This window comes from Manis pentadactyla, chromosome 1, assembly GCF_030020395.1.
Source record: "Manis pentadactyla isolate mManPen7 chromosome 1, mManPen7.hap1, whole genome shotgun sequence".
In the NCBI taxonomy this organism is placed as follows: Eukaryota; Metazoa; Chordata; class Mammalia; order Pholidota; family Manidae; genus Manis; species Manis pentadactyla.
In genome coordinates, this window is record NC_080019.1 from 184,813,133 (window position 1) to 184,826,560 (window position 13,428).

At 49.0% G+C, this 13,428-nt stretch overlaps 1 protein-coding gene across 2 annotated transcripts in view; it reads left to right on the forward strand.

Moving 5' to 3' along the window:
- The first annotated feature begins 1,391 nt into the window (after positions 1–1,391).
- Positions 1,392–13,428, forward strand: part of HUNK (hormonally up-regulated Neu-associated kinase) — a 112,242-nt gene continuing 100,205 nt past the window's right edge. For both annotated transcript variants that reach the window (XM_036880267.2, XM_057504031.1), the window contains exon 1: positions 1,392–1,688. In XM_036880267.2, coding sequence (XP_036736162.1) covers positions 1,428–1,688 — 261 coding nt within the window. In that variant the 5' untranslated portion in view covers positions 1,392–1,427. The remainder of the gene's footprint in view (positions 1,689–13,428) is intronic.

The following is a 13,428-nucleotide window of genomic DNA, read 5'->3' on the forward strand; positions in this document are numbered from 1 at the left end:
TCTTTCAACTCTGATGTTTTAATACCAGGGGTTAAGTATGCACTAAACGCCGGCGCCTTTTATCTGGCTGCTCAACAGGTAGAATTTTGTAAATGCCTCTCCCTACCTACCCCCTAGCGTCTCCCTCGCGAGATTCTTTATTTTTGGTTTGAGGAGACACTGGGCATCCTGGGGAAGATCCGAGTCGTCAGGGCAGCTGCACTTGTTTATGAGGGATGCGCACAGTCACTGAGCGCACAGAACAAAAGCCTTCAGGAGCAGGGAGCACTGATCCACCTCCTGCAATCACCGGCATTTCAGTGGAAGGCGACGAAGGTGTACACGCACAGGCAGAGGCAGCAGACGCCCCGGTTCCTACGCGGCAGCTGCTACTATTATTGTTGAGGCTGCTTCTTCTCCAACACAGCAACCGGGTCTGCGTGCGAGCACGGGTAGACGCTCCGTCACCTCCCCATCCTTCCGTCCATCCGTCCATCTGTCAGTGCACCCACGGTCCGTAGGCCCTACTGTGTGCCAGGCCCTGGGCTGAACACCCGGCACCTAACCCACAGTCCCCTGGTTCGAGGGCGCCTCCCTCCCTCCCTGCTGCACCAGGTGGGTGCGGCTGACGGGGGATTTCATCGCCGAACGGTCCAGAAAGCCCAAGTCCAGAACCCAGGCGAGAGGCGCAGGCCGGGAGCGCGCGTCTCGGAGGCTGCGCGGGGCCCCCTGTCCGGCGCTCAGGTGGCTCCGCCGCTCCCCTCCCGAGGCCCTCCCCTCTCCAGCGAGGGTCGAGTTTGGCTGTTGCGCGCGGGGAAGGAGGGGCTACGAGGGATTTGAAAGTGCACAGGCTGTGGAGTGGAGCTCGCATCTGTTCCCGCCGCCCGCGACCGGATTAAATTTCTGCGAATTCAAACTGAATGTGGCTTTCTTCTGCTGCCTTCCAGAGGGCGCCTGCCGCTCGCTGCGCGCTGCTCTCGGGCAGGAGCGGCCGCCCGGCGCTGGGCTAGGATCGAGCGAGCCGGACCCAAGCCCGCGCGGTCCAGCAGGCGGCGGCCAGAGCGGAGGCTGCGAACGCGCCCGGCCCCGGGACCCCGGCTCCGGACCGCGCCCCCCGCCGCCCCTCCCCGGCCAGCGCAGCTGCCCGCGCACCCGAGCGGGGCGACTGTCATCAGCCACCCGGACGGGATCCGGGGCGGGCTCCCGGTGTCCGGAAAGGGGCCCGGGCGACCCTCCGAAGAACTTCTTGGGGGCGGGTCCCCGGCACCCCGGCGCCTGGGCGGCCGCTATTGTCTGCGCGCGGCGCTCGGCGGCGGCCAGGGGCGCGGGAGACGGGACCGGGCCCAGGGCGGCGGCGGGCGGAGCCGGGGGCGCCCGGCGGCCAGGGAGGAGGAGGAGCTGCGAGCGCGGGAGTCGGGCCGGAGTCGCGTGGGCCGCGGGCGAACGCGATGCCGGCGGCGGCGGGGGACGGGCTCCTGGGGGAGCCGGCGGCGCCCGGGGGCGGCGGTGGCGCCGAGGACGCGGCCAGGCCGGCGGCGGCCGGCGAGGGAAGTTTCCTGCCCGCCTGGGTGAGCGGCGTGCCCCGCGAGCGGCTCCGGGACTTCCAGCACCACAAGCGCGTGGGCAACTACCTCATCGGCAGCAGGAAGCTGGGCGAGGGCTCCTTCGCCAAGGTGCGCGAGGGGCTGCACGTGCTGACCGGAGAGAAGGTGAGCCGCCCGGGCCCCGGCCCGGGCCCTGGGCTTGGGGGTCGGGGCGGAAGGGGCGGCGGGGAGTTGCCGAGAGCACTACGCTGGGAGTCCGGCTGCCTGAGCCCCTCCGCCTGCCTTTCCTCTCGGGTTGAAAGGGGTCGAGCCAAAAGCGCGCGCAGGCCCCGGCAGCTGGTTTACCGGCCTTTCCCGAGGGGAGGTTTGGGGCTAGTTCTCTGGGGGCCGAAGGTGGGGTGGCGGGCGGCCAGTTTATTAGCTACCCCTCCGCGACCGTTTTGCTTCTCGAAGGGCGCCGCCTGGCGGTCACCAGCGCGGGTGGGTAGCGGTTCTGGTCTCGGGGCGCGTAGGGACGGCGGATTAGCGGAGAGGCTGGACCCTGGGCTGAGTGCGTGGGCCTTACTGGGAGGGTGGGAGAGCCGCTCGCAGAGCTTGCAGTCTGAGTTCCCCCCCATCCTGTGCTCTGCTAAGAAAAGGTGGGGGGGGGGACCCCAGGGAATTCTCCACCTGTGGACTGGGGCTGCTGGGGAAATTTTTCGTGCTCAGAGGAGGGTTTTCACGCGCCCTCCGCTCTGCTTCCTGATATAACGCACCCCTCCACGCCATTCATTCCCATCCTCTTTGCCCCTCTCGCGCCCTACCCCATTCATCTCAGCCCCTCGAGGGGAGCTGCAGTAAGGACCCTGCTCTGGCAGGTACAGAACTGCACGCTGATACCCTCAGACTTTGGAGAGTGAGCGATGCCTTGTTTTTCTGGAAGAAGGGAAAGCAAAGGGAGACCCCCAGAAACCTGGTGGGGCACCCTCTTCAGCCTTGTGAGAAGCTAGGTGGTTGTGAACCCTGGCCAGGTGAGACACGAGTAGCTGTACTTTGGGAGAAGAAACGCAAGCCAAGAGGACTTACTCTGGAGGTGAGGGGCCCGGACACTGGTTCGCCCCAGGCAGTGAGGCTGCCCAGCTTGCGAGCTGCCCTAAGCTTGGAACTGCTTCAGTCTCAAACTCATGGTCTTTTCTGCCTCAAGGCTCCCCGCAGGCTTGGGGGCTGTCAGCGCTGGAGGGGAGTAGCCCCTTTTTGTGGGCCATTGGCAGGGGAGATACCAGCAGCAAGGGAGGGACACGGAAGCTCCAGGCTTCCTGTCTGCCCTTCGGCCCAGCCTGGAGCTCCTGGGAGTGCTCTGCTGTGGGACCTCAGGTTGCAGGGCACGCTGTCCTTTCTCCCGTCCCCTGACTCAGCTACCTGGCTTTAGTTTTCGTCCTGGTTTCCCCAGCGTCTGCTGGAGCCCCTTGCATTTGAGTGCAGGGCTCCATCATCCTTGTCATTTGTCCTCTATTCCTACAGCTGTTCTGGGCAGGATACCCCTTTGTTTCGGTAAGTGGGTTTAGAGTGAGGAGTTGAAAAAGTGCCTCTTGCTTGAATTTCCATGTAAAAAGGGAGTGTTCAGGATGAACTCACTAATTGAGTAACTCTACAAAGAAGAAAAAAAACTAACCTCATTCTAGTGCAGAGGGAGCGTGGTGCACTTTACTCCTGGGGCTCTCAGTGGGCTGGCCCACTTATACAGTGGGCCAGGGCGCTGGGTGCCGGAGGCCAGCCTAATTGCAGGGTGCTCACTTTTCTGTCCCTGTGTAAATTCCCGTTGGCATGGGTGGTAGAACTTTGATTCATCCTGGTTGTGTTTGTTTCCTCTGGAAACTTGGCAAAAAGAGACCAGTTTTTATACCGACAGCGTAATGGCCAACATTAGGAGCATATTTGGGTCACCTGCCCTGCTTCTCAAGTGCTGCAGCTTCTCTCCAGTTTCCTACGTGCTGTTGTGTCTGCCCTCCTCACCAGTGCATGTTTGACAGTGGAGGATGCACTCAGAGCTCAGCCCCTTCTAGGTGCTGGGGTTCTGGAGCTCTGTGTTGGGCGCACAGGGCACACTGGGATGCAGCGAGTTCTTGCCCCAAAGGAGTCCAAATGTGGAGCCCCTTGCACTCGTTGGAGTTCGTGGCTGTTTCTCTCCCATCTTATCTCTCTTGAGTGATGAATCTCACTTTATCTCAGCAATGGGAACTATTTGGATGTAAAGTTATTGTGCTGGACTAATTGGTTGAATCTAGTTATTGGGGGGGATGAGGTTGGGGAAATTTTTCTGATGAGCTCTTCTCCAGCCATGAGAGTCAGTGCTCTGGGAGTGCCATTATCAGGAGAAATCTGGGTTTTAGTTCATTTAATTGCCAGCTTTAAAGAAATAATGGGTGTCATTCATAGCTTTTATCTCCCAAATCCAACACCTTTAATGCTTTTAACTAATGGATTTGGGTTTTGGCAGATTGTAGAGATTAAAGTATCCCGCACGCATGGCTTTGCCTGAGGACTGCTGAGTTCAGGAGTCCCCATCCCCACTCACAGTCTGGATATTGTTTTACTGAGGCCAAAACAAAGGTGAAGTCCACCTTACGCTATTTGCAGCCTTTTCTACTCTTTAAATGGTAAGCTAGTAAGAGAGTTTTCGCCTAGGAGAGGGCTCCTCACGTTAGCAGAACAAGGGAAGATGGTGCGGTGACAGGACCTGGTGGGAGGGAAATGAAGTGTCCCCCACAGTAGGTGATGTGAGTTCCCCAGCAAGGCCCCTCACTCAGTACTTCCCCCTACCTTTTTGGGTGCATACTTTCTTCTTTTTTAAAGGGCACAGATCACAGTGGGAGGGGAATTAAGTCATGAATACTGCAGTAAGAAATAGTAAGAAATGTTTGTCCCCTCATGCCATGCCCTGAATGGAAGGATCCAGGAGAGTTTGTAGTGGGAATCAGTTCATGAAAAAGCTGAAGGGGTGCATGGAGAAAGGGAAGAAGAGGGGGTTCCCAGGTTTGGCCTGCTTTACAGTTGTGTGTGTTGTGCCTTGACTCAGTGCACATTTGGGTGAAATCCTCCATGGCTTGCTGGGAATTACTGTTAAGTCCAGATGAGAAAACCCCCACTTTTTCCTGACTTTCATTCTAGGCTTCAGTCCTATCTTACCAAGAGGCTTCTTTCCCCATCACTGCCTGGAGGACAGTATTTTGCCTGCCTTTCCTCTGCAAGTTTGTTTGAAAGTCATTTGAATCTAGATGGCCCTTTTACTGCTTGGAAAGAAAAGATGGCTTTGGGTGAGACCTACTTCTGTCTTGCTTTGGCTTGGAGTTGTTGCAATCTCTGTGAACGTGGCTTGAAAAATAATTCACAAGGTCGCGTGAAGCTCTTAATTAGTAGGTTCTTAGTCACCTGAGTGTGTTTGACTAAGTGTAAGCTGATGATTGCAGGAGATGAAATGATCACAGAATCAGATTTTGAAAAGTATTCTCTGTCAGTTGAAGACAAAGAGCAAAGTTGCTGAGCAGGAATACCAAGTACTGACTTGGAAAGACCCATAGATTGTGTTTGCTGCCCCTTGCTTTGTTCCCTGATACTAAGAAACCCAGTCTCTGGCTCGTAATAGGTTATTTTACATTTTTTAAAAAACTGATAAAATGTAGTTGATGGCTCAGAGAGTAAAGCACAGGTGTACCTCAGGTATAGAGCAGGTTTCATAGGCAAAACTGTAAAAAAGGGGAAAATAGTTGATGACGCATTTACCTTCTTTTGTGATTAAGGCTCTAAGGTACACAGCTGGGTACATAAAATGATTAGTTAGGATGTTTAAGTATCTTGTTCTAACCCTTGGTTTAAAAAAGCAAGCCTGTTTCTCACTTTGTTGGAGCTATTTCGGGGCTAAAAATAAGGGTTGCCTGCTTAGCAAGTTGCCAATAATTATGCATTGAGCACACAGCGCCAGATACCTGGAGTTGAAGGAGTTACTAAAAATAGAATTTACTATGTTTTGCAAAGCAGGAAATATGACTAATTTTAGAGGTGGCCTTTTGGCAGATCTGTTTTTAGCAAGTATTTCTGAAACAAACAGGTGCTAAATCCTGTATTTTTTAAGTGCTAGAAATTTAGGGGTAATAACTGCAGAACAAGAAATGCTTAAAGAACTGGAAATTCCTATTAATCCTCAGCAGGAATTTCTTGGCAAGAAGGAGGTGTTTGGCAAAAGCACCTGCTCAGTATGTCGTGTGTGACAAGGCAGTGCCTATAATTTCCCAGATTGCATGCTGCAGCTGCGGACGCGTTCTTTTTGAACTTCCTGCCCAGGCTCATCTTTTTGAAGTACTTGTGAATGATGGAAATTGGCACGTTGGGCTTGGTTCTGAGTGCGCATTGATACACAGGTCCCGTGGACTTCAAAGGGTGCTTTGAGTCGGCACAACAGTGCTGAATGGTGTCCACGAAGAGGAGTCCAACCCTCAATTTTCTCTGCAGGGATTAAGGCACCCGCCCTGGCTGAGTTCAGTTCCGCATGCTGCCTGGCAGCCCTCCATCCAGTGCTTATCATCCTAGAACATGTGGGGAGTGGCAGCTGTGTCTGCCCTGGGAGGTGGGCAGGCCGGCGTCCTCTGTGGGAAGGTGGTTTGGGCACAAAGTATCATTTACCTTGGGGATATACACCCCCTCTCAATTATTTATGGTAACCCGGCGACCTACTCTCTCGGCCTTACTTGTAGCCGAGAGGTGGTGAAACCTCTTCTTCTGCTTAGTCTGGCTCTGGCCTCTGTCAAGTGCTGATCTGAATTGAATTTCACCCTGTCTTATGTGGTGCTGCTGGCTGGTAAGGCGACCAGTAGGAGAGAGGTGAACCGTGCGGTCTGAACAGTACCTGACTGGCTGATACCTGTACCAGGGTGGAGAAGGTGACTGCATGTCCTTTATCATAAGACCCTCTCAGTGGTGTAGTATTCTGTGGCTTATTCAGGGTCTTTCATGCATTACTCCCCAGATGCTTTCAGCCACCCTGGGCAGGTGACAACCTCTGGTCACATGAACTAAGTGGAGGAATGCCCTAAGTTTTCCCCCCACCTTCACTTCTCTACAGCTAACAAGTTGTCTATGTAACAAATAACCACAAACTGGGAGGCCTCAAACAATGGAAATTTGTTCTTTCAGAGCTGGAGGCCAGAAGTCCAAGATCAAGGTGTCAGCAGAGCCACACCCCCTTTGAAGGCTCTAGGGAGAATCCTCCCTTGCCTCTTGCAGCTCTGGTACTTCTTGGCAGGCCCTGTCATATAGCTGCAGCAGTCCAGTCTGCCTGTGTTTCCACTTAGCCTTCCCTCCAAGTGTTACCTCTCTCCCCAAATCTCCCTTTCTTGATAAGGACACCAGACTTTGGATCAAGGGTGGACTCTCATCCAGTAGGACCTCATCTTAATTTGATTCCATCTGCAAAGGCCCCATGTCCAATAAGGTGACATTCCCAGGTACCAAGGATTAGGACCTGAATGTATCTTTTTCTGGGACACACTTAACCCACAACACCTTCTTACTGTTAGGATTGTGTGGCAGGTGATTTCCTGAGAAGCATGCCTTGGACGGGAGACCAGTGTGGTCTTAGGGAGTATACTCAGGGCCAGTGCTTCTGGGGGTACAGGGGCAAAGCACTGTGCAGAGCAGAAGCTGAGCTCCCATTGCAGTCTCCGCTGGAGTGCCTGCCGTGCCACGGATAGCTCTGGAGCTGAGATGGCCCTTCAGAGGCGTCCAAGTGGGGGTGGGGGGACTGGCCTTTAAACCTCAGCTTGGACCTGCTGTTGGATGGGGGCCGCCCTGGGAGGGGTCTTGGCCTCAGACACTTGCTGAGGGCAGTTCCTGCAGCCGGCTCACAGCTGAGAGCCAGTGGCAGCAGCCAGGGGAGGAAGTTCTTCAGCCCTGAAGGGGAATCTGGGTGACAGGGTCGGATGGGGTCTAACTGAGTCCAGGCTGGTTCTGTAAAGAAAATGGGCAGCTTCCCCACCCCACCTTGCGGACCCAGTTGTGCATCCTCTCAACCTGAAATGGGGGCATACCAGAAGAATCTGTGTTCCAGGCACCCTTGGTGACCTGAGAATATTCTAGGATCATGTTTCTCTTCTTGGAGCTCTCTGTTGTGTTTGTGGGTAATTTCAGGATACTCTTATGTGTTTTATGTGCTTTCTCTGGAGAACTTTGTGCCAACACGAAATTCTAACTTGTCAACCCGTGTCCCTCCCCCATCACTCGTGAGCGGTGGGAAAGATCTGTCGCAGGAATTGTGGGAAATTGGATGATTGTCCACTGGAGTAATGACTCGGGACATTGAGCAGGGCAGAAAGACTACCTGGCTCAGAGACGTCTCTGAACAGCCCCTTACCACCTCCACCGTGCCTGCTCTCCCCTACCTTGCTATGCAATTTCTAATTACTGCATTTTTCTTTTTTCCTTTTTTTGGTTTTTAATCATTTCTGTGTGTTTTAGGATTCATTTAAATTTTGATGTAGTTAATACAGATACATGGTTTAATATTCACAGGTTTCAGTTATTGGCAGGGATGTGGAGAAAAGGGAACCCTTGTATGCTGTTGGTGGGAAAGTAATTGGTGCAGCCACAGTTGTTGGGAATGTAAATATGTGATGGAAAACAGTATGGAGGTTTCTCAAAAAACTAAAAAATAGAAATACCATACAACCCAGTAATTCCACTTCTGGGAATTTACCCAAAGAAAACAAAATCACTAATTCAGAAAGAAACATGCACACCTATGTTTACCTCAGCATTATTTGCAATAGCCAAGGTATGGAAGCAACCTTTGATAGATGAATCAATAAAGAAGAAGTGGCATCTATACACAGTGGAATATTATTCAGCCATAAAAAAGAATGAAATCTCACCATTTGTGACAACATGGATGGACCTAGAGGGTATTATGCTAAGTGAAATAAGTCAGATAAAGATGAATACCATATGATTTCACTTATATGTGAAATATAAAAAATAAACCAAACAGAAATAGACTTGAACACAAAGAACAAACTGGTGGTTGCTATAGGGAAGGGGTATGGGGGGATGGGTGAAATAGGGGAAGGGTATAAAGAGGTACAGATATCAAATATAAAATAAATGACAGGCATGACAAGTACAACATAAGAATATAGTCAATAACATGTAATATCTTTGTGTGTTGAAAAATGTGACTATCCTTACCTTGGTGCACATTTGTGATGTATATAATTGTTGAATCACTATGTTGAAAAAAACTCAAAAGTTTTCAAGATGGTTTATAATGAAGAGGTAATTCTGTCCCTCACCTGTGTGCCTCAGCTGCCGGTTCCTCTCCTCAGAGGCAACCCCTGCTTCTAGTTTCCTGTGTCACCTTTCAGAGACATTCTGTATGTATATAAGTGCATATAGATGTTTGCAAATGTATGGGCATAGAGAGACATATTTTTATACTGTACATGCTGTTCAGGATATTTCTTCACTTAGCAATATGTTTTGAACATCTTTCCTCAAAACTACAGGCTTGCCTCATCCTTTTAAATTAGCATACAGTATTCAGTGTGTGGAGGTTGCATATTCACTTACCTATTCCATGCTGCTTAAGTCACTGGACACTAATTAAATAATTAAAGACAATTAAGAATTTTTGTTTTTGTAAAATTTTGTTATTCCCATGCTATGCTGCAGTTAAGTATCTGTGCCCATTTATCATTTTGAACATTTTTGTTTCAAGTATATCTGAGGGATAAAATCCTAGCCTTATGTCGAAGAGCATGACTGTATTAACTGTTGATAAATATTGCCAAATTGCCTTCCGTCGAGGTTGTCCCAGTTTATACTCACATCTACCTGGCGGGGGGTTATCTTTCCACATCTTTGTCAATACAAGGTACTCAAAATTTTTAATCTTTGCCAATCTGGTAGATTAAACATGGTATCTCGTTTTATTTATAGTTTCTCTTATTTAGAGAGAGTTGAGCATATTTTTGTTCAACAACAATTTGAATATTATTTCTGTTATTGTTGATGTCCATTTTTCTCCTGGGATTTTGACCTTTTTCATATTGATTTATAGGCACTTTTTATGTATTAAGGAAATCAGTCCTCTTTCACTGGTATATTTTGCAGCCTCTTCCATCTTTCCCTGCTCTCTGTTTATTCTTTGTCTTTGTTTCCTGGTCATTGTTGCCATTGCAGAGATTATTTTCCTAGATTCCACTAACTGGGAAGGGACTATAGATGAGCTTTGCAGGTCCATGAACCCCTACAAATTGTATGTATATAATTATATTTCTGGGGAGAAGGTCCATGACATTCATGAGATTCTAAAAGGAGTTGTTTACCCCCAAAATGTTAACAGACAGTGCTTCATTGCCTACCCTGTCAGTTCTGCTGACCTAATGGAGATTTGTACATTATTGGAATGAAGATTTGGGTCATGTGTGTATGTTAACACCTGTGCTAATTGGGCTAAAATTGCAGATTACACTCAGGCTAGTCAGGCTGGTTCTGCATCCATGACCTTGGACTTGGGTCATGCGGGCATGGGGCATATTAGAGTGTAGATAGATTTTCAAAAACCTTGCTCTTGCTGGGGCAGCTCTCTCCATGTCCCATCATCTCTTCACAGGAAAGCGATAGATGAAATTTGTGGTGGGTGGTTGAGAAGAAAGAGAAAGGGGAAAAATGTCAAGGGAGATGAAACCTTTTAGGGAAGTGCAGCCATTTAACTTGGATCTAAATATACTAAGTCAAGTGTGAGTGCATGTGTGAAGATATGCCCTGGGACCCTCCCAGCTCTTCTGTCCACCCAAGGAGCCCTCTGAGGAGGGTGCTGGTGCAGTGAGCAACTGGGCCCTGCTGTTTGAAACTGGGTCAGCATGGCCTCGCCCTGATGACCTTCTCTAAAATGCTTCTGTCCCCATCACGCTCTGCCCCTTCACTGCCTTGTCGTTCCTCAAAGTGCTGTAATAGTTTGCTAGGGTTGTCATAACAAAGTGCTGCAAATGGGGACAGCAGAGATTCGTCTCACAGCTCTGGAGGCCAGAAGCAAAATCAAGGTGGTGTTAGGGTTGGTTCCTTCTGAGGGCTGTGAAGCAAGGATCTATTCCAGGCTGCCTTCCTTGGTGTGTAGATGGCTGTCTTCTCCCTGTGTCTCTTTTGTTATCTTCTCTCTATGTTGTCCATCTCTGTATCTGCATTTCCCCTTTTTATGAGGACCCAACCATATTAAATCAGGGCCCATCCTAATGACCTCACTCTAATTTGGTAACTTCAGTACAGACCACATCTCCAAATAAAGTCACGTTGTGAGGTACTGGGGTTAGAACTTGCTATAGTCTGAATATGTCCCCCCAAATTCATATGTTATCAACTAATACCCAACTTGATGGTATTTGGAGGTGGGGCCTTTGGGAGGTGCTTAGATGTGAGGGCAGAGAAGAGGTTATGTGGTTTTATAAAATAAACCCCAGAGAGCTCCCTTGACTCTTGCGAGAACACAGCAAAATGATGGTTTTCTACGAACCAGGGGTGAGCTCTCACCAGACATCAAATCTGCTTGGTGCCTTGATCTTGGGGCTTCCAGCCTTCAGAACTGTGACGAAACAATGTCTGGTGTTTATAGGCACCCAGTCTCTGGTCTTTTGTTATAACAATCTAAATGGACTAAGATAAGACTTAAACATATAACTTTTGGGGGTATGCAATTCCACTCATAACATCACCCGAGCCCATGATGTAATTTTATGTGCTGATGTATTTGTTCATTGTTCAGCTCCCCACTGGACTGTAAGCCTCATGAGGAAGAGTTCACTGCTGTACACCCAGTGTCTAGAGTAGTAGCTGGGACAGAGAAGGTGCTCAGTAAGTATGTAGTGAGTGGATCAGAGAATGCTTTAATCTTCCCAGGACATGACAACAGCCTTCTGGATGACAATGTGCAAGTTGGCTGGGAATAATTCTCAAGGGCTGTCCCTCACACTCCCTTGCAGCTCCTGGGTATGCCTGTGTGACTGTGAGTACATTGAGCAGGTTGTTTAGCTGTCACGCTTTGGGAAAAATCCCAGCCCTGGAACAGCTGAGCCTTCTGCAGGGATTTGTTAAGGAAGGCACCTCGGTATCAGAGTGATAGGTGACCAGACACAAGCAGAAAAATATTTTGCAGTGACATGGGACTGTTAATGGACCCTCAGCTCTTTCCAGAGAAAAATGTACCAATACTGCAACAGATGGCCAAAGTTGCTATTTGCAAACATACATTTTTTTGGAAGTTTCCCATGGAGATATATGGAGGTTTGGATCTATCTCTTTGCCTATAATTTTTTAATAAGTTTATCAGTCTCCTAAGCCAAGTTGCTGCCAAAATATTTTGCAGTCCTGCTTGCTTCTCTCGCCCATTCTCAGAGCCATTTCATTCATTCTCATTTCCCTCCTTGCATTACTTTGCCATTTTGATCCTTTACTGAGTTAAGGATCTCCGTGTAAGGATGAGAGGACGAAGTTCAGAATCCCAGTGATTCCTTTCTCTACCAGGAGCAGAATGAAGATTTCAGACATCTCAAATCACCAAACACCTACAGGAAAGAAAGGAGTGCTTGCTCTTTGCTTTGACTATGAGAATGTAATACTGATAATGTTTATAATGAACATTTATGGATCTTGTACCATCTGCTAGGCTATGTCCTAGATGCTTTGCTGCACAAAATAATTTATTCCATACAGTGGCCTTTGGTGGTAGGTACTCTTGTCTCGAGTTTGCAGATTAGGGTGACCAGCCATTCCTGTGATCCCAGGACCCTCTTAAGTTTAGCACTGGAAATCTTGCACTTTGGGAAACCCCTCAGACAATGGTAAAACCAGACTCACTTAAGGAAAAGAATTCAGTGTTTGGAATCCTACTGAAGGCTTTCAAATAAAAATATTAATGGGCAGCTAATCAGATCATGAGTCAGCGATGAATGAACCAAAGCCTAAAGCCCTCGGCATAACTGGGATGCTTGCAGTGGATGGTAACCTCCTCGTGTGGTGCCTGGTGGTGAAGGCGCTTCTCCTATCCCTTCTCTCCAATATGCTGGGGTCACAGTGCACTGCAAGTCTCCAGGCGTGTATTGGTCTGGCATCTTTTACGAGCCCACCATGAGATGAGAAGCCTGAGCCTTGTGTGTGTATGGATATATATGTGCACATACATATACACAAGAATATGTGTGTGTATATATATACTAGTGAATATAAGCCATATAATACTAAGCTAAATATAAATATGACACATACATGTTTTTGGTAGCAGGCTTAAAGAAGGAAGCAGGGGGACAGGTAGCTACTTTGAGTAGCTCCAGTTTGCAGTCTTATACCTTCCTTTTGCCCTGGAGGGAGGAAAATCTCAGAGGGGACAGAGGATTTTGAATCAAATGGTGAGGCTGCAGGTGCATGTCTTAGGTAGCATATCAAACAGTCTCTGAGAATCTCCTTGTTAAACCACCTTCCTACAAGAACTGAACACAGATTATTTATTAAAAACCAACCCAAACACTCGGTGCCTTCACCTTGCTTATTATGCAGTGTCTGGAGCTGGCCCAGCTTTTCAAGCCCCATTGGGCTGAGAAGAGACATCAGAGGCCAATGGAATGAGGAAGTGCCAGGAAAGTTGGCTGTGGAGTCTGGGATTAGAATATTCTAGCATTTTATCTGAGCCCTACTTTAGTGAAACCAAATAGATAAAGATAAGTGTTATCAGTTATGTAATCTGGTTTTCAGTTGGAATTACTGCTGCTCTGATGTAGAAGTCTAGCTTTCCAAGTGCATTCTTTAGTTCAGCTTAAAAATTTAATTAGAGAAACTAGTCTATGACTCAGTTCCCTGTAGAACATTTATATTTAGTAATATAAAAAAAAAA